General features: G+C 43.8%; 2 protein-coding genes across 4 annotated transcripts; one reads left to right on the top strand and one right to left on the bottom strand.

The window, feature by feature from the left end:
* Positions 1–49: 49 nt before the first annotated feature.
* Positions 50–11,747, bottom strand: LOC121304349 (carnitine O-acetyltransferase-like). Its single transcript, XM_041235439.1, has 14 exons — positions 11,472–11,747; positions 9,576–9,794; positions 9,107–9,225; positions 8,511–8,564; positions 7,905–8,070; positions 6,676–6,850; positions 6,060–6,238; positions 5,313–5,413; positions 4,876–4,995; positions 4,303–4,425; positions 3,967–4,102; positions 3,806–3,868; positions 3,031–3,168; positions 50–1,658 (listed from the first exon to the last, which is right to left on the bottom strand). Exons 1-14 carry the CDS (start codon positions 11,511–11,513, stop codon positions 1,452–1,454), a joined length of 1,842 nt encoding a protein of 613 aa, XP_041091373.1. The 5' UTR covers positions 11,514–11,747; the 3' UTR covers positions 50–1,451.
* Positions 11,748–12,612: 865 nt separating this feature from the next.
* Positions 12,613–18,149, top strand: LOC121304365 (proline-rich transmembrane protein 1-like). 3 transcript variants are annotated; one of them, XM_041235463.1, is made up of 4 exons: positions 12,613–12,765; positions 14,844–15,121; positions 15,706–15,900; positions 16,729–18,149. In XM_041235463.1, the coding sequence occupies exons 2-4, from the start codon at positions 14,867–14,869 to the stop codon at positions 16,897–16,899; spliced, it is 621 nt and encodes a 206-aa protein (XP_041091397.1). In that variant the 5' UTR covers positions 12,613–12,765; positions 14,844–14,866; the 3' UTR covers positions 16,900–18,149. The 3 variants fall into 3 exon arrangements, with proteins under 3 accessions (XP_041091397.1, XP_041091396.1, XP_041091398.1); XM_041235462.1 differs by having other exon boundaries at positions 12,613–12,829; XM_041235464.1 differs by lacking the exon at positions 12,613–12,765 and adding an exon at positions 14,300–14,347.
* Positions 18,150–21,218: the final 3,069 nt, after the last annotated feature.

Genomic DNA, 21,218 nt, shown 5'->3' with positions numbered 1-21,218 from the left:
CCCCCCTCTAACCCCCCCCCCCCCCCCCCCCCCCCCCCCGCTACCTGTATGTTATATTTTCTAATCTTAAAATCAAGTTTTGTCTTGCTTAAATTATTCTAGCGATTCCCTATAAATTGTTAGAACACAATAAGCAAAAATGTACGCTCTGTCTTCTGAACAAATGTTTAAGAAGATGCTATGAACACATCTTTCCAAGTGATACCCTATCATACGCAATCTTCTCACCTATACAAGTTCACATGTGCAATTTCTCTGCCTCTGTCTCCAATGGTATAAGGACTTTGTTGTTAAAAAAAAAAGAAGACACTGCCAGTCACTGTGTGTGATGTAATTCTTTACTGAGCTGAATACACAATACAATTACGCTTAGTGTGCTGTCAAGCTATTCAATAGCTTCTCAGCAGTTTAGTTCTATATTTTAAACAGCACGGTAGCCTCAAATCACTTTTGAAACTTTCCAGGAGTGCTGGTTTGTAGGCACATATTTACATGCAAATACAGAATATTTGTAAAACGCTTCTGCATATAGTTTGCCCCTTTTCCCAATGCGTACATTTCGAGAAGCAATACTGTATTAAAACATACTTTCTCTCCATTTTATTTGCTTCTCATTGTTAGTTGTGGGTTATCCCAAAAGCGACAGACGTTACACACTGCACCTGAGCCACCTACAGACAGCAAATCCTACTCAATAACTGGTTTCTAGAATCTCTTAAAGAAATTACACACCTCTGCACCCCAGCTCAGTTTCCTTATCCAAACTCAACATGCAAAATGACTGCACGACTACTCATCTATATACACTGCGTACTGTATCTTCCAAACCAAAGGGCAGTTTTTTGGTATCAATTTCAAACCTATAAAAATCAGCTTTGCATTTTGATTTCCATTTAAATGCTCGATTTTGCCCGCTGGAGTTATGGTGTTTAAATAAACAGGCAAAACTGTGACTGTTTTAGAGAAGAGATTTACTCAAATGAAGTTACCTGAAAATCCATAACTGTCGTACGGGAGGAATTTTGGATGCAGAAAAAGGTTTTGACCTGATGCACTGTACAGCAGCTATGTGTATTAAATTATATCCGATCTGATAACATTCCTTAACTTTGTGTAGTACCAGAAACCATGTTAGAAAAAGGAAAATACATTTACTCCGAGATCTGCATCGTGAATGGCATGGCAGGTTAGCTATGTGAGCTATGGCCACTTTTATTATTCTTTGTCATTCAGTACTGTACCTTCAAAATGGTATTAAATGCGCAAGGATTTTGAAACCACTTATTTGCTCTATACATATGCCACTATTCCAGAGTTGTGTAACCGTGCAAACATTGCAGATCCATTCAAAACGTTCCTGCTCATTTTTTCGGAGGTACTGTTGGTCCCACTCTGTTGAGCCGGGTTTGGTTTGTTCACCCCTGGTCCCGGAGCCAGTCTCCCCGGCTCTCTCAGTCCTCCCTGGGCAGTACCAGCTCCCGCAGGTCCCTCAGGGCCTGCTCCAGAGATCCCGCCAGTTTCTCTGCGTTGGTCTCGGCACAGCAGTTGAAAGCCGACACCGAGAAGTTGATGTGCTCCGGGAGGGGGTTGTAGCACACCGCGTACCCGTCCGGAACCATCGGCCCGAAACACATGACACAGTCCGTACGGGCCGACACCTGCAGAACAACACAGGAAACAGGTGGCACAATCCAAGGGGAATGTCGTATCAGCCCTGAGAAAGCTTCCCAACAGGATTAGAGGAAGGAGATTGGAGCTCATAGACAAGAGGAGTCGTTCTCAACATGATTAGAATATGATTCCCACAGTAAAAGCACAGCAAAGTGTAATGAAACCAGGGTAAAGCACAGATAAGCATTGTATAGAGGTATTCTATGATAAGCTAGGATAAATGCATACTACAACCAGGAGAGAGCATGGTAAAACTGCAACTTTTGTAAGGGATTGCAAACAAAGTGAAACGAGTATGTGAAAAAGATGAGCCTCATTGACTGGCTGGAGTAATTTGGCAGTGAAATGGTTCACATCTACCGGACACCACCTGTGACGTAGCTGTACCGAGAGAATCTTAGAACACAGCTGTGTACCTACTGTTAAAACACCTGCACATGTCAAAGCATGCGGTCTGTTTCATTGGTATGACCGGAGATTAAAAGACTGCAGCAGTGAAAGGGTTACATTTGTGCTGGTCTGAACCGGTAAGGGCACATCAGGATGACAAAGTGTTCTGCTTTTATACAGCAGAATTTCAAAACAGGTCATGATTTCAGTACGGCAGCTATAGTAGGTCAGACATCAACGTCACGGTCCTCGACATTTAACCCTTTGCGGTCCATTTATTCAGCGCTCGTCAGGCGCGTCGGGTTCAATTAATTTTCACACACGCCGTTTATTTTACACGCTCTGTTTAAAATATTTTTTCCCCCCCCAGCGTAAAACAGGTTTAAAAGGCACTGAAATCACAAAAGGACATTGTGTACTGCATCTCCAGCCAAGCCCCACCCCTTGTTTGCTGTGTTTTTTTACCTCTTTATAGACGTGCATACTGATAAATCCTCTCCTGATCACTTGTTTTATCACCAACCTCCTCAATAATGTGATCCAAGTCATTATTGTATTACTATAACATCTCAAAAAGCTCTAAAAATGTCTCTGCTATTCTTTGAGCGCTGGATGCAGAAGCAGCTGTCTCCTTTGTTTGTGTCCGTGTTATCTCTGTGGTGCAGGGGGGGGGCTATCAGATACGCCCCTTTTTTTTCGGCTTCGTTATCTTGCCGGTCTCACTCGGACATTGGAAAGTTTTCTCAGCTTTTTTTGGAGAAAAAAATGACTAGAGACCTGCGCTTGACGTCTTTTTGATGATGTTGGACTGGAAAGGGAAAATTGTAATGTCGGACCTGGTCCGGCACAGGACTGCGAAGGGTGAGCATGAAGGGTTTATGTAAAATCTTCATCATCCTTATACCAACATCTTCACATGACCCCAACATTTTGGCTATCTGAGTTCCAAAGTGTGTCCGAGACTCTCACCTGTCCCGTGTGCAGTTTCCAGTGCGTTGCCACGGCGTACGACGTGTCCATAAAGATCTCGGGCACGCTCAGTCCCTCCTCGATGGCCTGCAACTTCAGGCCCAGCAAGTGACGGTCGATGGCCTGCCCCTGGAGTGCCTGAACAAAAACACAACAAAAATGATCAAACTAGGACCCGGGCTGCCCCAGGTAAAGAGAAAAAAATAAAAATAACACAACAAAAATAATCACTCTGTTTCATTCATAACCCTACACAAGGTGCAAAGTGACCTACAGACTGATGAACCGTCTCGCTTCATTCTAGCAACATGCTCACTCAATCAGACAGCATGGATCCAATTCTCTTCTCTGCCCAACCAAAAGAGTATCCCTGTGGAGTTAATTAGATGATGCCTCCTCTCTATTTCTTTTTTTCAAAAGTTAAGTGTTAGTAAATTAATAAAAATATCCCACTGTTTCCACCCACCCCCATCATTCACACCTCTATTCCACTCCTGATCACCCAATACTAACAGACTGATCTCCAATGGGGGGCAATGTTCAGAGGTCTCACTGGGAAGGGCTGTCGTCTCGAACTGATATAAAACAGCAGCACATACAGCTCAGGAATATCTGATTAAATTCACAGTGCAACCAGGAATGGATCAAACCGCTATGCAACATTAGCTCCGTCCCTGCGGTTCTCGATGAATTTATTAGGTTTCTTTTAATAGGAGCGCTGTGGAGTGTTTGACGGCTTTGTATTCTTTTAGTTTGATGATGGATCCTTCCCTACCTGCTCTGTGTAGGTGCTGTGAGCCTCGATGGCTTCCTTCAGCAATGCCAGCTTCATCTCAGCCTGTAGATACAGTAAGATCAGGTCAGTTCGTCTCACTCGTATCCCTGCCCGGGACACAAACAGTCCAATTTCTCTCAGTGCACAGAGATTGGTCTTACCCCTGCCTGGGGGTCCTCCATCACCTCCACAAATCGCAGCGCCTCATTGGTGGCTGAGCGGATGGTGTCGGTCCGCCCTCCCCTGAACATTCTGAGGGAGGCGCTTTCACACGTGGAGCACAGACACCCATACATCCTGGCAGAGAGAGGGGGGGGGGGGTTAACATAGCACACAGCGCCACCCGGTGGACACATGCATGTACCTCTGTTGGAATGAAGGTCAATGAATTCAATGTCTTTCTCAGTGTCTTGAGAGAGAGCGAGAGAGAAAGTGAGAGAGAGAGAGAGAGAGAGAGAGAGAGAGAGAGAGAGAGAGAGAGAAAGAGAGAGATCTACCTGTAATAAGCCAACTGCAGCGCAACTTGGATGAAGGAATCCGGACTGAGTTTGTACTTTTTTGGAAAATTCTTCCCAAATTCCCTGAATGTGAAACAACTGATATCCAGGTCATTTATTAGACTGCAAGAGATTGAAAATAAATAAATAAATAAAAAATTGACAACAAAATACCAGTTTAAAGTCTCTTAGCGAACCAGACCATTTAAAATACGCCCCCCCCCCAGCTTGTAAAGGCACAGTCTCTCCTGTAGGAGGCAGTGTAGAGCAGTTTAAACCCTGCCCTGGGTCTCTTAACTCCTGTTTAACTGGGCTCTATGTACACCCCCCCCATCTGCTTGTAAAGGCATAGTTTCACCTGTAGGGGGCAGATCCAACTTAACATTTCCCTGGGTCATTGAAAAGCTTGGTAAAAGTCCACAAGTCTTAAAATAGCATTCAGACAAACCATGGCATTAAAAAAAAAAAAAAAAAAAAAACGAACCAGGATGCTGATAAGATCGTAACTTTCAGGTCAATATCAGAAATACAGGAAGCTAACAGCTGCTCTGTACAGGAAGCTCAGTCACTCACATGTCCAGATTCTGCTTGGCGTGCTCAATGTCTCTCTTGATTTCAGGAGTGATGTAAAAATAGAGTTTTTTTGGCAGAGGAAGAGGAACCATGGGAGATCGAACCGTCTCGGGGTGCTGACTGAAAAACAAAAACACCAGCGTGCAAAGACTGGTATTTAACCCTTTGCGGTCCCATGTCGGACCAGGTCCGGCATTACAATTCTCTTTCCTGTCCAATCATCAAAAAAAAAAAAAAAAAAAAAAGCGTAAACTATCAGTATGCACGTCTATAAAGAGGTATGTGAAAAATACAGCGAACAAAGGGTGGGGCTTGGCTGGAGATGCAGTACTGGGTTCCAATCTGTGGGGCTAGGTGGCGCTAGTGGGTTAATGTTAATGCACTAGACTCGGGTTCTAAGGGAGTCTGTGCTGAGCTCCACGCTCCCAGTAACTCACCAGTAGTCCAGCACGTGGTCCACTATGGTTGCTATGGGAGGTCCTTCCGCAGTGGCTTGCTCATAGATCAACCCACAGGCTCCGTCCTCTCCCACAATGAACTGCAGGGGGCAACAGAGAGCACGCGTTTACACACTCGGACTCAGCAGGCTGCAGCGAATCACACACAGAACCAGACTTGATTACACCCGCCATAATGGAACTTTATTGGCAGAATCATAGAATACAGCTGTGTGCCAACCATAAAGACACTGTCAGTGTCATTAATACAGCTAGAAGTTAACACAGTATAACATAGCTATTTTTGAGTTGTGTAAACCATTTTTTTCAGGGGTTTCGCTTTTTATCTACTGTATGAAATTATTGTTTTTCAGTTATTTTCCAAAATTCTTTGAATTCCAAAAAGTTTGTAAATGCTCCCAATCGAACTGTAATGCAGCTTTAAATCTGTGTGTTACAATCCTCCAAGACAAATGCAGGAATCTGCTGCCACTCAGTAGTTGGGGGCGGGTTTAAATTATTCAGAACGAATCAATGCGAGATACAAGTCAAGAAGGAGGGACATTGAAAGCAGCACTGGAAATAAGAAGCCCTAGTAATATTGTTCACCCCAGTTACTCTGCAGTGCTTTGCTAAGCTAGCGCGCTCTCTCTCTCACTCTCTCTCGCTCTCTCTCTCTCATGCGCACGCGTGCACACACACACACACACGCTCTCTCTCGCTCGTGCTCACTCTCTCTCTCCTCACCTGCAGTGTCTTGTCAAACCAGCGGTTGCCGCTGTTGGAGTAGGTGCCTCCCCCATGCAGCATCTGAGCAGCCATGCGGCTGGTGTAGCGCTCCTCGGACATGCGCATGACCGGGGCGTCCAGACACACCGTGAAGATCCCGCGCTCTATCGCACGCACAGACTCCCTGTTAATCCTATCTGAGAGAGAGAAAGAGAGAGAGAGAGAGAGTCCAATCATAAGTGAGCGGGACAAACAGCTGACAGTCTTGAGTAGGGTTAACCAATGGAAGAGTCAAAGATCCGCCTCTTGTTATGCAGGTGTCCAATGATGAGTAAGCAGAGGCGGGGACTTACTGTTGAAGGTATTCTCTGTTTCAGTTGAAGGACTTGTGAGTTTAACCAATGGGAATGTCAAAGACCTGCCCTGGTTTTGCAGCAATATCCGAAATCCGTTAGCATTAAAGTCTGTGGAACGGGATTAATTCCCACAAAAACGCTGATAACAGAAAGATGTTTATATCAGGATTGCTAATAAGTGGCATCTACTATATATATAATATGCATATATATATATATTTCACAGTGTGTGTGTGTGTGTATAGACAGTGGTGTGTCAGTGTGTATACAGACAGTACCTCTCAGCAGGGTGTTATAAGCCTGTCCCCAGGTGTTTCGGTGCTCACTGGTCAGTATCCCCATCGGCTCCTTGTCTGTCTTCCAGGACTGGCTTCTGATCCTCAGCAGCTGCGAGTGGATCTGATCCACCGTGAGGGGAGAGCCATCGCTGTTATACACCTCCAACTGGAAGAACTGGGAGAGAGGCAGGCAGGGAGAGCGAGAGAGAGGGGGGCAGATAAAAACACTACAAGAAATAACGTTCCCACGTAAAAAAACTCTGAAGCTACCCCCCCCCTTCAGCAAGTAATAACAACACTAAAATAAAATGTTGGTTGCCATGTTCTGTGTGGCTATGCTAGCATAATTTGTCTGTGCCGTAGATGTTATTTGCAGGATATGTGCGTTCAGCATGGACTGGGAGTGTGTTTATTACGATATAATATTCACAGCAGCTTCACTTCTTCAGGAGCCCTGTGTTTCAAACTGCATGCAGAGATGGAAATATGAATCCTGTTGCATAGCAGTTTCATCCATTCCAGCTTTTCCTATGAGCTTGATTAGCCGCAGTGTGCCCGTAACAAGTCCAGGTGTATGAAATGGTTCAGAGTGCTATGCAGTGGGAGTCTTATTGCCATCACTGCCTTTGTAACAGGACTTGAAGCTCTTACTTGGTCCCTCTCGGCATTCCTCTCCAACTCTCTGGTTCAGAAACACTGAGACTCTCTTGCTCCCTGTCTCTCTGGTTGAGAAACAGCAAGACTCTCATTCTCTCTCTCCCTCTCTGTCTCTCTGGTTGAGAAACACTGAGACGCTCTCCCTCCCTGTCTCTCTGGTTGAGAAACACTGAGACTCTCTCCCTCCCTGTCTCTCTGGTTGAGAAACACTGAGACTCTCTCCCTCCCTGTCTCTCTGGTTGAGAAACACTGAGACTCTCTCCCTCCCTGTCTCTCTGGTTGAGAAACAGCAAGACTCTCATTCTCTCTCTCCCTCTCTGTCTCTCTGGTTGAGAAACACTGAGACGCTCTCCCTCCCTGTCTCTCTGGTTGAGAAACACTGAGACTCTCTCCCTCCCTGTCTCTCTGGTTGAGAAACAGCAAGACTCTCATTCTCTCTCTCCCTCTGTCTCTCTGGTTCAGAAACACTGAGACGCTCTCCCTCGCTGTCTCTCTGGTCTGGCTGACCCGTTTGTTTGTAAGTTTTGAGAACGCTGCCGTTCCGTAGTGCAAAGCCGGGGGTCCGATCGTACCTGGAAGTTCCGCACCACGGTGATGTGGGTGGGGGGCCGGCGCACCCCAGCGAAGTGCATCACGTGGTCATGCTTGGGGCCCGGAACACGACACGACGAAAAGATCTGCCGGTACTGATCCATGCAGAGAGGGCGACCGCGAAGATACTCCACTACGAGAGTGTGACTGAGGAGAGAGGAGAAGAGAGAAGGGAGGGGAAGAGAGAGGCGAGAGAAACAGAGAGGCAGAGAGATATTAAAGAATTGCTAAGCCAGGCTTTACAATCCAGTTTCCATCCTCTTATCTCTATTAACATTATCGCTCGCCCCCTTTAAAACGGTCCGAACTAATAATACTAGCAACATTTCTATTGCCGCCCCCTGCTTTAATCAAGTGCTAACCAATGGGTTTTTGTGTTTCTCTTAGTAGCAGCAGCGTTATAAACCTCCCCCCCCCCATTTAAAGGAGAGCTAACCGAGGTTTTAAGACCAATTTTCTAACGACTTATTAGCGCAAGCAACAATGTTAATGCCTCCCATTTACAGGAGTGCAAACCAGCGTTTTAAATACTCCACAGATTTGTGGACCCTCTCTCCCTGCTGCACCCTCTACTGCTCGATACATACTTGTCAATCTTTGCTTTGAAATCCAGAACTCCAGCGATGAGTTTAGCTGCAAACCTGTAAGAGAGACAGACAGATTGCTGAGAGACGATCAGGGGCAAAATTCTATTCTTGCTCAGGGTCACACCCTGAGTCAGTCAGTTAGTGCCAGAGGTGGAATTTGAGCCGGATTTAACTCATAATTTGCCTAATTAGTCCTTTTTAATTCTTCTCAGCTCCGAAAAAAGTTGCAGATTTCAGGTTACTTATACAATTTTACAGTTAACTTGAAATCTCCAGCTGTTTAAGAGCTGAAAACAATTACGAATGCCTGACTAAGCAAATTATTAGTTGAATTAAGGGTTTAGTGATGTAATTCAGAGCTAAAAAAGACAGACTTGTCTTCTCTCGAATGGGTGATGAATCAATCTGCCACGATTATGGAGCCAGGGGGCAACCCTACTCTCCCTCAATGGTTAGTTTAGTTGGAACAACGGGGAACAAAACAATAATCCCCACTTGACTTCGATTGAATTGCGATTCCTCCAGTGTAGCTTCAAACACACTCCTCCTCCTCCTCCTCCTCTCTTACTCTGTGGCAGACAGCACCCGGCTCTTACCCCAGCTGCCCCTTCCAGTTGCTGTAGTCCTGTTGGGGTAAAGCCATGGCCGGGTTCGAATGCACTGGCAGGGGCAAACGGCTCTCCAGATAGGCAGTGTGCTGCCACCAGTCCGACACCTGAGAAACACAGGGCAGCGTTTCAGAAGACTGGGTGCAGAAACCGCCAGGGCAGCTAGAGGGCAGCAGTGCACTGCCGGGAAAATCAGCCGCTCACTAGAGGGCGCTGGCTCTTACTTGCAGACACTGATCTTGCCAAGCCCAGCTTGTCTATGGCAGGTAGCTAAAACTGCAGAAAATTAAGGTGAATGCCATTTTAACACGGCCTTATCCTCTGATGACATCACACAGGTGAAATGGCCTAGACAGAGGGAGAGGGTCTCAGTGTTTCTTAACCAGAGAGACAGAGAAGGAGATTATCAGCAATTCTTACCCAGAGAGAGAGTGGGGGGAGCCTTGGTGTTTCTTACCCAGTTGTGTGTGCGCTGAGCCCTCTTCTCCAGGCTCCTTTGCAACCTCTCCCCCAGGCCCCCCCTCTTAGACAACTCCTGCACCCCCTCTCTGCTCTCCTCCAGTTCAGGGGGGGTAACAAGGGGCTCCAGGGCACGCAGGTAGCGGGACAAGGTCTGAGACAGGGGCGGGACGGGCTGGGGGGGCACCGAACTCATCGACCTCCCCCATCCCCCAAACTGGAGAGACAGGAGCACACACAGAGACAACATGGTTACAACAGGCTTGCACTTGACGCCATGGCGTGAAACTCAAGACGTCTCACTGTTTATTACAGAAGGGATCAGAAGCCACATTTCAACACTAAAGTGGTCTTCCCTTATAGCTGCATGAACAACTCGGTGAATTCAGAGCAGATGGAGCAGAGGCCTGATTGTTCAAACTCTGGATCATTTCAATAGCATAGCAGTTGTAGTCAAAAGTTTACATACCCCTATGGAAATATATCATTTCTATACATTTCTCGAAAACAAATAATCATAGGAAAAATCTTATTAAAAAAGTTTTGCTTTTGTGGATGAGGGAAAAAACGTTACATGAAATAGATTTCTATAATTATTTATTTCAGCAACTTGTTTGTAAAACTCCAAAAATGCCAATTCAAAAGTATTCATACCCTGACAAGGAAAATGAAATTAACAGCTAGTTGAGGCACCTTTAGCAATAATAACATCTTTTAAATGATATTTGTCAATGGGCTTTTGGCATGATTCTTTAGTGATTTTTGGCCATTCATCAATGCAAAATGGTTCCAGTTAATTCAAATTCCGAGGACTTCTCTTCTGCACAGCCTCCTTCCACTCATACCAAAGATTCTCAATCGAATTTAGACCGGGACTTTGACCGGGCCGTTCCAGAACCTTGATTTTATCCTTCTTTAACCATTCTGCTGTAGATTCTGATGTGTGCTTCGGATCGTTGTTGTGTTGGAAGGTCCAGTTGCCCTTTAAACCAAATTCTGTAGCGGAGGGTTTCAGATGATTGGCCAGTATCTTTTGGTGTGCTATGGAATCCATTTTACCATGTATTGGAACTACACTTCCTGTAAACACAGCCCCACAGAAGGATAAGTCTCACTTAAAGCCAATTCACTTTGAATATCTTTGGCAGTCAATCTCGGACTCTTATCAACCTTCCTCTCAATTCTTCTACTTGTCCTTGGTGAAAGAACCTTCTTTCTTCCAGACCGAGGGAGCGCTGTGACAGCACCATGAGTCTCTTACTTTTTGATAATAGAAATAGTTTCAAATTGGTTACTCATATGCTTGGAAATCTTCTTGTATCCTTCTCCAGCTTCATGACAATAAAAAAAAACCTCTGCCTAATCTCTTTACTGAACTCTGTGCCTTATTCCATACTACACCCATCAGTGTCTACTCAAGTGCACTTTTTTCCCCCCAAGAGGCGTATTTAAATTGGGCGTATACAGTAGGAGTAATCAACGAAACGCTGACTATAAGCAGCGTACAGTGCTAGGTACGCTATTGTGACATTTCTCGAAATACATTTATATAATATTATTTATTAATGCGTCTACTGAGTTACACAGCTATGCAAGCCAATCAGAAGACACCACAGCACCGTGCGTGGAGACCTAATGTTAGTCACGCATGCGTGCTTCCTTAATTTCTGGCTGGTGTGCTTCCCACACGTGCCAAACAATTCTTTCCCTTTTTTTTTTCCCGATGCAAAACGGAAATAAGCAACATGATTATATATATATTATATATATATATAAAAAATCATGTTGTTTATTTCCATTTTAACATGTGTTTACAACAGCATTACAATCTATATGTTGCGTAAAACCTTCATTAAAATAACTAACTATATATTTTTTACTTTAAGGCACTTACCAACTGCGCCTGTTTGTAGCATCCGAGTTTGATTCGTAACATCTCGCCCAGAAAATAAATTTAAAAGCAGGACACGTCGCCAGCGGTCCTGATTCGCGCCCTGTGCCTGCTTTTCCGCGGAGTGTATCAGCACCGAGACCCGCAGGATTTAGCAGCCGTGTGCTGCGTGCACGTCTGTCACATCGGCAGGCTTCAGTAATGTTTGTTTACATGTGTCGTCTGGTTTTGATGCATACTAACCCGGTTGTAGTTTTTTTTTTTTTTTTTTTCTTTCCAGAAGCTGTCGTGCACTTCCTTTTTTGGTGACGCTGATTGACGCGCAAAAGCATCACTGCGCTACCTTCCGCGAATCTCTCTAACTATTGCACAATGTAATCTCGATTAACCGGGTTTAAATGCGAGTGCATGTGTCTTATGAAAAACTACAGATTGCTAAACTTTCTAAAATAACATGAGTTCTGCGAGAAAGCTAGTAAGGTTAGGAGTGGGTGTATGGATGAGGTAATAAAATGAAGTATTATTGCGAGGTGTGCCATGAAGTCGTGCACAGTGGATAGGGACTATTTACACAGCAGCAGTGCAAATAGTGTTTAAATACAGTGGTTCCCGAGTCCTGAGAAACTGTTTACTGCTGTACAGGATCCAGTAGTTTACAGGTGTGTGCGCTCATCGGGCGAAAATGCAGACCTCGTTTCCTCTCCAGTTTGTTTGAATTCCCATCCTTACCGTGCTGTTTCAGTCGCGGGCAGACACGCAAGCAAGCTCTCTTCCATGCTTTAAGTGCTTTTGTCATTCTACGATGATAAGTAACTTGAACTATAGCTGTTTAAGAGCTGAAAATAAGTAAACATGTCTAATTAAGCACATTATCAGTTCAATTAAAGGTCTAATTAAGTAATTGAGTGCGAGGTTGGAATGAAAACCAGCCCTTCCCTAGAGCCTGGATTGATTTTTACTTTTAATAAGAACAAGTCATCTAATACAAATGAATCATTTCACCTCATAACAGGGTTTGGTTACACTGTATAAAGTATTATATATATTGTGCAATTAAATAATGCAAAAAAGTGGTCCCGGGTAGAGCAGTTACATTTTTAAGTACGTGTCTCTTTAAGACCTCTATGCAATGTGATGTATTCAATCTATCGTTGTGCTCAGAAAGACAGAGGGTGAGGGAGTGGTAGAGAAAGAGAATAAAAAGCCTTTTTTTTTATTGCATTGGAGGGTAAAAAAAAAAAAAAAAATTGTTTGCTTGTTTTTTTGGGGATTGGCGTTTCTGGATCGCCGACTGGGGGTAATTATCTCCGGTTTAATTACAGAATAAAGGGGTGGGTAGAGAATGTCCAGGGAAAAACACGGTAAGCTATAGCCTTTGTAGATATATTCGTTTTTATTGTTTCCAACCTGTACTATTAATTGAGCTCTTATCGCTTGCTTTATTAATTACCTGCAATGCGAGTCATTGCCTGTGATTTTGCGTGTGTAGTAACGAGTATTGACAGGACTGTATTATTAGCGACTTGCGCCACTAATCTGTGCACAGTGTGTATAGAAACATGCCAGGCTACGAGGGCTGTGTCTGACAATTATATAGCCGAGAAGATATTATTGGTTTCGTGGGCGGTCTGCCATTTTCCATATAACAATACACACGAGAGTAGTGTTGAGTATTTAGTGTTTCAATACGGACCCAAAGAGAGAGACCCATTTAGGATTTGTGTGATTCGATGCTTCTTTATACGCTCTGGCAATGCTAATGTTATATCCCAAACGACGTTTTGTTTGTTATGACTAAGGGGGGAAAAAGAAAGATATTTATATTTATTTTTTTAGTTTATTTAAACATGTAATTACCGTGTGTTGTTTATCATATTAATTGCCCCGCGTATTTATGGTAATGGTTTCAAAACACGCAATTCAGTCATCATATTTTACATCTGCTTGTTTACACCTTGCTTTCCCTCCGTCATTATCACCGCATCTTTCTATCTAGGCTACATTATATGCACAAGCATACATATTAAGCATGCATCATTATTTGAGGATCAGTTTTTCATCCAGATTATGGTAATGTTTCATAATACATTGCCGAAGCTGTCTTCGCACTGCTTTTATTATATGTGAGTGGATTTATATCGGCATATCTCCCGTAGATGATAATTGATAAACTGATAGCTCACTGGTTTAAATGATTAGCTACCAACGTGGAAGAATCCGTTGTCATCGTTACTATTGTAGTCATTATTCGATTATGTTTTTGTTTACAAGAAACACAAGCTATCTATTACTTGTGTATATTTTCTTTTAAACATCAATCTGCAACATTAATTAAAATACCAGTGCAAATAATATCTAAAAAAAAAAAAAAAAATCACTCTGTCAACTATACTCTACTATACTATACTATACTACTAGTACGACAATTAATAGAGCAGAGCACCATTCCCACGGGGTTATGTATAATGCATTTATATCACTGTGTGCAGTATCCCCATTCCAGTTCTGTTATATAATAACTATCAATGCTGCTCTAAAACACACTGTAGCATTGCTGTTGCCTTAAGCATAGGCATAGAGCTGGACTGATGTATAGACACACAGGCAGACAGATAGACACATCTTTAAACAGAAAGACAGATACACACAAACAGATAGAGCTGGTCACATGCACAGATAGACAGACACAAACAGATAGAGCTGGTCACATGCACAGATAGACAGACACAAACAGATAGAGCTGGTCACATGCACAGATAGACAGACACAAACAGATAGAGCTGGTCACATGCACAGATAGACAGACACAAACAGATAGAGCTGGTCACATGCACAGATAGACAGACCAGCAGATGGGAATGAGCAGATCATCTAAGCAGGTTTGAATCCACCTTGAATTCTCTTCTTTCTTGAATATTTTTGAATATCTGAACCTGTAGAATCCCAGTTACCTTCCTTCCTGGGTCCAAAGAAATCACATGATCCAGTGAACGTTCGACTCTGCTAGCACAACACGACGCGTGGAAAGGTGTGTCCTGATACAGAACTCGTAATTAGCAGTTATATCTGAAACTGCTTCTAATATGAAGCTAACAATGTGACGGAATCCTGACATGCAGTGGATCACAAGTCTGTCAAATGATTACATTGTGAAAAATAGGTAGGATAAATACATGCATGATTGACCTGTAATTGATCAATTATATCGGGTACAGTGTATAATGACAATTACAAATTACAGTTATGCAGGTATGCCAAGGGGCAGTTGCAATTAATTAAGCAATTGTAATTGACCACCGGCCTGGTGACTCGAATGACTTTTTGAGCTCCTTGGTGGTGAGTGTGAATGTGTCTTTCTCTTTGCTCTTGCTCCAGGTTTGGAAGGGGGGTGTTGTCAGATGTCCCCTCCCCCCTACATGCCCTGCCAGGACGTCCCCTCCTCTAACGGGGTCCAGCCTCAGCCTCGGTACCCTGCCCCAGAAGGCTGTGCACAGAGGCACTGCCCCCCTCCCCAGGGCTCTCAAGGGTACACCGTGCAGACCCAGGGGGAGTCGGGGGCGGACGGGCCCCCAGGAGGCTATGTTCAGCCCGGGTACCCCCTGCAGCTCCAGCCCTGCACAGCCTACCTGCCGTTCTACCCCACTGGGGGAGCTGTAAGTACACACTAGCTGGACTGCTGAAACTGCATCAGAAATACTGCATGACTAAAAACCACTGGAGTCCAGCCATCTGCAATACAAACATGTGATCTCTACAAAAGGGGCCACTATTTTTAAAATAAAACTTTCAATGCCGGAGTATTTACTTTAGCCCTAGCTCTGTGTTAAATGGAAAGCAATGCTCATAATTCCTATAAGAATGTGTGTGCATACTGTATCTCTAGCTGTCTGTGTTAGTGCAGGGTTGGAAATAAGTGGAACATGTCCCTCTGTGTATGTTTCTGTCTGCCTGAGTCATTGTGTGTGTGTGTGTGTGTGTCTAGGTGACAGTGTGTGTGTATCTCTGTGTGTCTGTGTCAGTGTGTGTTTGTGTGTGTGTGTGCCTGTGTATGTATCTCTGTGTGTCTGTGTCAGTGTGTGTGTGTCTGTGTGTCAGCGTGTGTTTGTGGGGCCCGTGTTTATATCTCCTCTGACAGTGTGTCAGCCTCAATCTGTATTACCCTGGGCATGACCAGCCCTTGAATAATCTTCACTCCACGGATTGATTTTCTGATGGATTGTTCTTCCTGTTTCTACAGGGGCAGCCCTACCTCCCTGGCAGTGGCCCCCAGCCCCCTGGCATGGTGCAGGGGCAGGTGCCGATGCAGTTCCCCCCGGGAATTACCCTGATGGAATCTCGGCGCCCCCCTCACGATTACCTGCCCATCGCCGTGCTCACCACAGTCTGCTGCTTCTGGCCCACTGGCATCATCGCCATCATCAAAGCAGTGCAGGTGAGCAGGGGCGCGGTTCAGAGGGGCGAATGCCACTCCTGCCATGAGCGTTCCATTGCAGCAGGATTAGGAACGTCTTCAGTTTGCATGCTTTATTTTTTTTTGTAAGACATCTGTTACTGTTCAACTTTGTAGGTCATTCACCTCAGTGGTGTCTTCGGGGTCAGTCATGAGGGGGTGCAGCTGGTTGACAGTTTCAAGCTGCTGGTTATGTTACCAAAGAAGGGCAGGTTGATCAGAAAGGATGGTTTCTTTAAGCAAGTCTAGCACCAGATCCTGTTTTAAAATGAAATGGTTAAAGAAACAGGCTTGTAACCAGGAGGTCCCTGATTCAAACCCCAGCTCAGCCACTGACTCACTGTGTGACCCTGAGCAAGTCACTTCATCTCCTTGTGCTGCGTCTCTTGGGTGAGACGTTGTTGTAAGTGACTCTGCAGCTGATGCACAGTTCACACTCATATCTTGTAAAGCGCTTTGTGATGGTGGATCACTGTGAAAGGCGCTATATAAAAATAAAGATTATTATTATTAAAGATAATAGATTTTAAATTCTTGTCCATCTCTCCTTTTAAAGATGGACAGTGATAATGTTGCTTGTGCTAATAAGAGGCAAGAAATGGATTGCTAAGTCTCTGTTCGTACTCATTTAATTGGGGACATGTGATAAGTTTGCTTTTGGCACTTCTTTAAAATGTGATAATGTTACTTGCACTAGTAAAAGGTAAGAAAGTACATTTAAAGGGTTTCGGCAATAATGAGGATTGTCCTTTAAAAGGAGACCCTGGATTGCCAATGCTAACAGAGCCTTGTCTGTGCGTCTCGCTGCAGGTGCGGTCTGCGGTTGCCCGGGGCGACATGGTCTCTGCGGAGATCGCTTCTCGGGAGGCGCGGAACTTCTCATTCATCAGCCTGGCGGTGGGCATCTCCTCCATGGTGCTGTGCACCATCCTCATCGTGGTGGTCATCATAGCCTCACGGCAGGACGAGTGGGAACCCTAGCTGCAGAGCGATCCCAGCCCCCCTCTCCACCCCTGTCCCGCTGACTGCATCCCCGTCTCTGGCATCTCGGCTTACGCTTCTCCACAAGCTGGAGTGGGACCCTGACTATCCTAGTTAGACAGCTTTTTGCTCCATTGCTCCACAGGCTAGAATAGGATGCTGACAGCTGTTTGGAAGCCAGTTTCCTCCATGATGCCCCAGTCTAGTCTAGCCAGAGAACCACAGCAAGCCTACCCTAGCTCTCCTGGCTGTTTCCGCTGCTCCCTCTTATCCTTAGGAAACTGCACTCTCTGTTGACCATCTTGGATCTTGCGTCTGTATAGGCTAGAACAGGAATATGAGTCCATGCTTTGAGCCGTGATGGAGTCAGTTTCCTAATCATTATGCGAGAATCAGAATAACCTCACAGCTTCCTCCTTTTGTCGCTGACTGGACTACAATATTCAGAATCCCCCAGCTAATTCTTTTGTAATCCAGTCTTTCCTTCATAGGGTTGTTTCCCAAACATTCAGATCGTTCAAGGGCAGCGTGAACGGTGAAGCGTGCCGGTTAGAGTAAGGAATAAGTAGGGTATGGTTCAGATGTAGGGTGTAGGGCAGGGGTATCAAACTCAGTTCCTGGAGGGCCACAGTGTCTTGTAGCTTTCGTTCCACCCCGAGCTCTCAATTACTTAATTGGTCTAATTATTGATTAATTGGACACATTTAACACTTCTCTCCAGGTCTCACAATGTTTTATAAGTAGTGTGCCTTCAATCAAAGTGCATTTAAGTCATCAACTGTTAATTGATCAATTAAGTTAATTGAGAGCTAATTTAGAATGAAAACTAGAAGACCCCACATGATATAGTGCTCACATCAACTTGATTTTCATCTCTAATTCAGTGTGATGCCAAATCCAATTGGGTGGGTTCTAATAAGCTGGCCAACAGTGTAATTATAGTATAGCAAAAGTTTTAGACGTGTTGCGTTTTTGTACTCTGATGCATTGTGAGCATCAACAATTTACTCAAAGCATCCACTAGTGTTTTCTACTATTATAACAACCTTGACTTGCATAAAGAAGGAAAAGCATTGAGTGAAATCGCTCGCATCGCTCCATTTTCAAGATGTGGTATCCAAAGCATAATCAACAAGTATAGAGAAGCAGCATCTGTCATTGACAAACCCAGGGCTGGAAGACCCAAAAAGATATCTAACAAGGATGAGCGAGACTTGAAGATAATATCCATAAGGAATAGAAAGAAGACAAGCGTTGAATTGACAACAGAACTGGCAGAAGGCACAGGTGTCGTCCGTCAAATCAACAGTACGAAGGTCGCTCTTGAAATCAGGACTTAAAGGATGTGTTGCAGTAAGAATACCTCTGTTTAGAAAGGGCAAAAAGACTAAAAGTTTAAAATATGCACGAGAACACAGAAACTGGACTGTGGAACAATGGCCAAAGGTGCTTTGGACTGTGGGTTTGATGGACAAAGACACCTGTGCCTTCTACCAGCGCTGTTGTCAATTCAACACTTGTCATCTTTCTGTTCCTTAAGGATATTATCTTGCTGCATCAGAATGCGTATCCTAATGCATCAGAGTAGAATAATGCAACATGTCTTTAACTTTTGCACAGCAGTGTGTGTGTGTGTGTGTGTGTGTGTGTGTATATATATATGCTTGGATTGTATACATATTCTTGTTATTATCAGTATCAGTATTAGTGTTGGTATCTCTTTAACTCCACTGACTTTTAAAGGGATACTTTACATGATCATCATGCTCTTAATGTTTGATTTTTAAGCTGTAAAGCACACAAAAGATAAGATAAAGCCAATTAATAAAACATGGAAAACCAGGATAAACTATGATAGATGCAAAGTGCAACCATGGGAAAATTCACCTTCACTTTTCTAAGGATTTATGTTTTTCCCGTTTTATGATTCTCTGTCGTTGTTTTTGCTTGGATCGTTTTCCGATTATTCCAGCTTGTGGGGAAGTATATAAGCGTTACACCATGGCTTCCCCACCTCTCCACAGTTAGTCATTTTTTTCTGGAACAGTTAGTAAGCATGGCAGGTAATGATCAAAGCAGAAACAGCAATAGCAAGTCATACAGAACAGATATAATAGGATCTTAAACAGGGTTAATTCTACAGTATTTAGATTGCATTATTTAGTTATTTATTAACTAAAACCTGTCAATCAGAGTTTTAAATCTGAAGAAATGTGGCCAGAAACTTCAAAGGTTTTTCATAGTTTCATGAAAGCTTTGCTATATATATAGATAGATAGATTTTTTTTTTTTTTTTACTGATGCACAAAAGAAACGCAACACTCAGGTCTAATGTGAACAGAAATATGACCCCCCCTGAGCATTGACACAGTCCTGGCAGTGTTGACGCATAGACCTGATCAGTCGCTGGACAGACTGCTGTGGGATGTTGGATTGGATTGCAGGAATGGAACAACTGATGCATCAAGGACTTGGCCAATGTATCGTTGCGCAATAAGGTTGCCCTCAGTCTGCACCAAAGGCGTTCATGTGTTAAAGGAGATTCCTCCCCACATCATCACACTTCCACCTCCCCACTGGTTGGCTTCAACAATGCAGCAGTCAGTATAACAGTCCTGGGCCGGTGTGGCGACCCCCTGCCTTCCAGGGCGTGACCTGTCAATCACAGAGCCAGTTTCCTGGTTTCTCTGGACTAGTCTGCTGATTGTAGTAGAACATCTCATTCTCCGGGCACCTTCTCTCACAGACAGGCCGCCTTCAATCATGCCCATAGCAACCAGGCGATCTTCATTCCTCAAGCAGGGCGCGGTCGTGTCTTTCGTTGTTCTTGCGTTAATTAAAATCATGTCTTTTCGAATGCCTATTCTATATAGATTCTTAATCAGCTCAAAAACAACAGTGTCCTTCACGTTCGTTTGCCAGTGAGGATCTTGTTTAATTACAGCTGCAGTGCCCCCATCTTCAGAACTGTATTCTCAATTCTATTCTGTTCTATTGCATTCTATTCTGTTGGACAGAAAGACTTGCATGTAGAGGTGTTGGGATGAGCTTGTGCAAACTATGAAGTGATGAAACACCAAGAAGGAATTACACTGTAGTGTAAAATATAGAATAATTGGGGGATAGCTGTAGAGCTACTTAAAACTTTGATATCAGTGCTGGTCAATCTTCCCAGATGTGCATTGCCCTCATGTTGTAGGTCTCTACTTTCATAAAGGAAATCGGCACTGTATTAAAAGAGTACAAAAAAACTAAACATTCTCAATATTTTCTTTCTTTTATTAAAACCGCCAGAATCAACACTTCCCTGCCGTGTAACCAATCGCTGCCTTCTCCTGCGATCATGTGACTACGTCCCGCTAAAATACAAAAGCTGTTTGTTTTTGTACAATACAAATATTGCTGTTTGCAGTCGCTGTGAAAAACAATAACAAACCAAACCCATATCTGTAACGTAAGGTCTTCAAAGAGATGGTGATGTGCATATGGTAACGTTGGGTGCCAGTTTGCTGACTGAGAAAGGGCAGGGGAAGGAAGGAGGATGGTTACAATATAATCTAGGTCATAAACCACTTTCACTGGCAGCCCTTCTCAAACCAGAAGAATGGTTTTGCATTTAGCATTTTACATCACGTTACTTTAAATGCACGTTTAAGAAAAACTGAAATATTCGAGATTTCCTTTATATTGTCTAATATTGCTTACATGTTGTAACTGCTGTTTGTTTTATATTGTCGGGGATTATAACACACAGTGCCACCCGTACACATGGCCAAATGCTGTAATTGCAGCTTCTGTTAAAATTAGTTCAGTAGCCACCCCATGAGATTTGCGCGGACCGACGCATTAAAAAATGTGCCGTTCTGAATTTAGGGTTAAAATTATTTAAACCCCTGAAAATGATCACAAAATGCAGAAAACTGCACCATGCACCAGAGGGGTGGGGCGTGTTTATCAGTTAAAAACTACAGTCAGAAGCCCTATTTGTATTACATATCAGATTGACGTCCCTGGAATCATTACAGACTCCAGTTGCACAGCAGTTTGATCCATTCCAGGTGTACAGATGTGCCAGGTGGGTTTGGTCAAGCACAGTCTACAATCTACAGTGGCTTAACAGACTGTGTAAGGGCAGTCTTGGAGCATGCCCTTAAATCATATACAACAAGTACATGTTAAATGCTCGTTAAGAGACCAAGCAGTGCTGAATAGATACTATGTATAGGGAAAGTACACATTCAATGCAGGACTGTATGTTATAACTAATTAACTGTTACTGTCATTTAAGATGACTGGACTATACTGGTGATACATTATAA

This window comes from Polyodon spathula, chromosome 37 (assembly GCF_017654505.1).
Source record: "Polyodon spathula isolate WHYD16114869_AA chromosome 37, ASM1765450v1, whole genome shotgun sequence".
NCBI classification, from domain to species: domain Eukaryota; kingdom Metazoa; phylum Chordata; class Actinopteri; order Acipenseriformes; family Polyodontidae; genus Polyodon; species Polyodon spathula.
Note: the sequence above shows the minus strand (reverse complement) of the source record. Positions and strands in the feature narration are given on the sequence as shown.

Coding starts and splice junctions, on each gene's coding strand:
- LOC121304349 (XM_041235439.1), bottom strand. CDS start 11,513: ATGTTACGAATCAAACTCGGATGCTACAAACAGGCGCAGTTG. Junction 9,226..9,575: donor CTCAGCGCACACACAACTGG/GTAAGAAACACC, acceptor TGTGTTTCTCAG/GTGTCGGACTGGTGGCAGCA. Junction 6,851..7,904: donor CCGTGGTGCGGAACTTCCAG/GTACGATCGGAC, acceptor CCTCTCTCCCAG/TTCTTCCAGTTGGAGGTGTA.
- LOC121304365 (XM_041235462.1), top strand. Junction 15,122..15,705: donor TCTACCCCACTGGGGGAGCT/GTAAGTACACAC, acceptor CTGTTTCTACAG/GGGCAGCCCTACCTCCCTGG. Junction 15,901..16,728: donor CCATCATCAAAGCAGTGCAG/GTGAGCAGGGGC, acceptor GTCTCGCTGCAG/GTGCGGTCTGCGGTTGCCCG.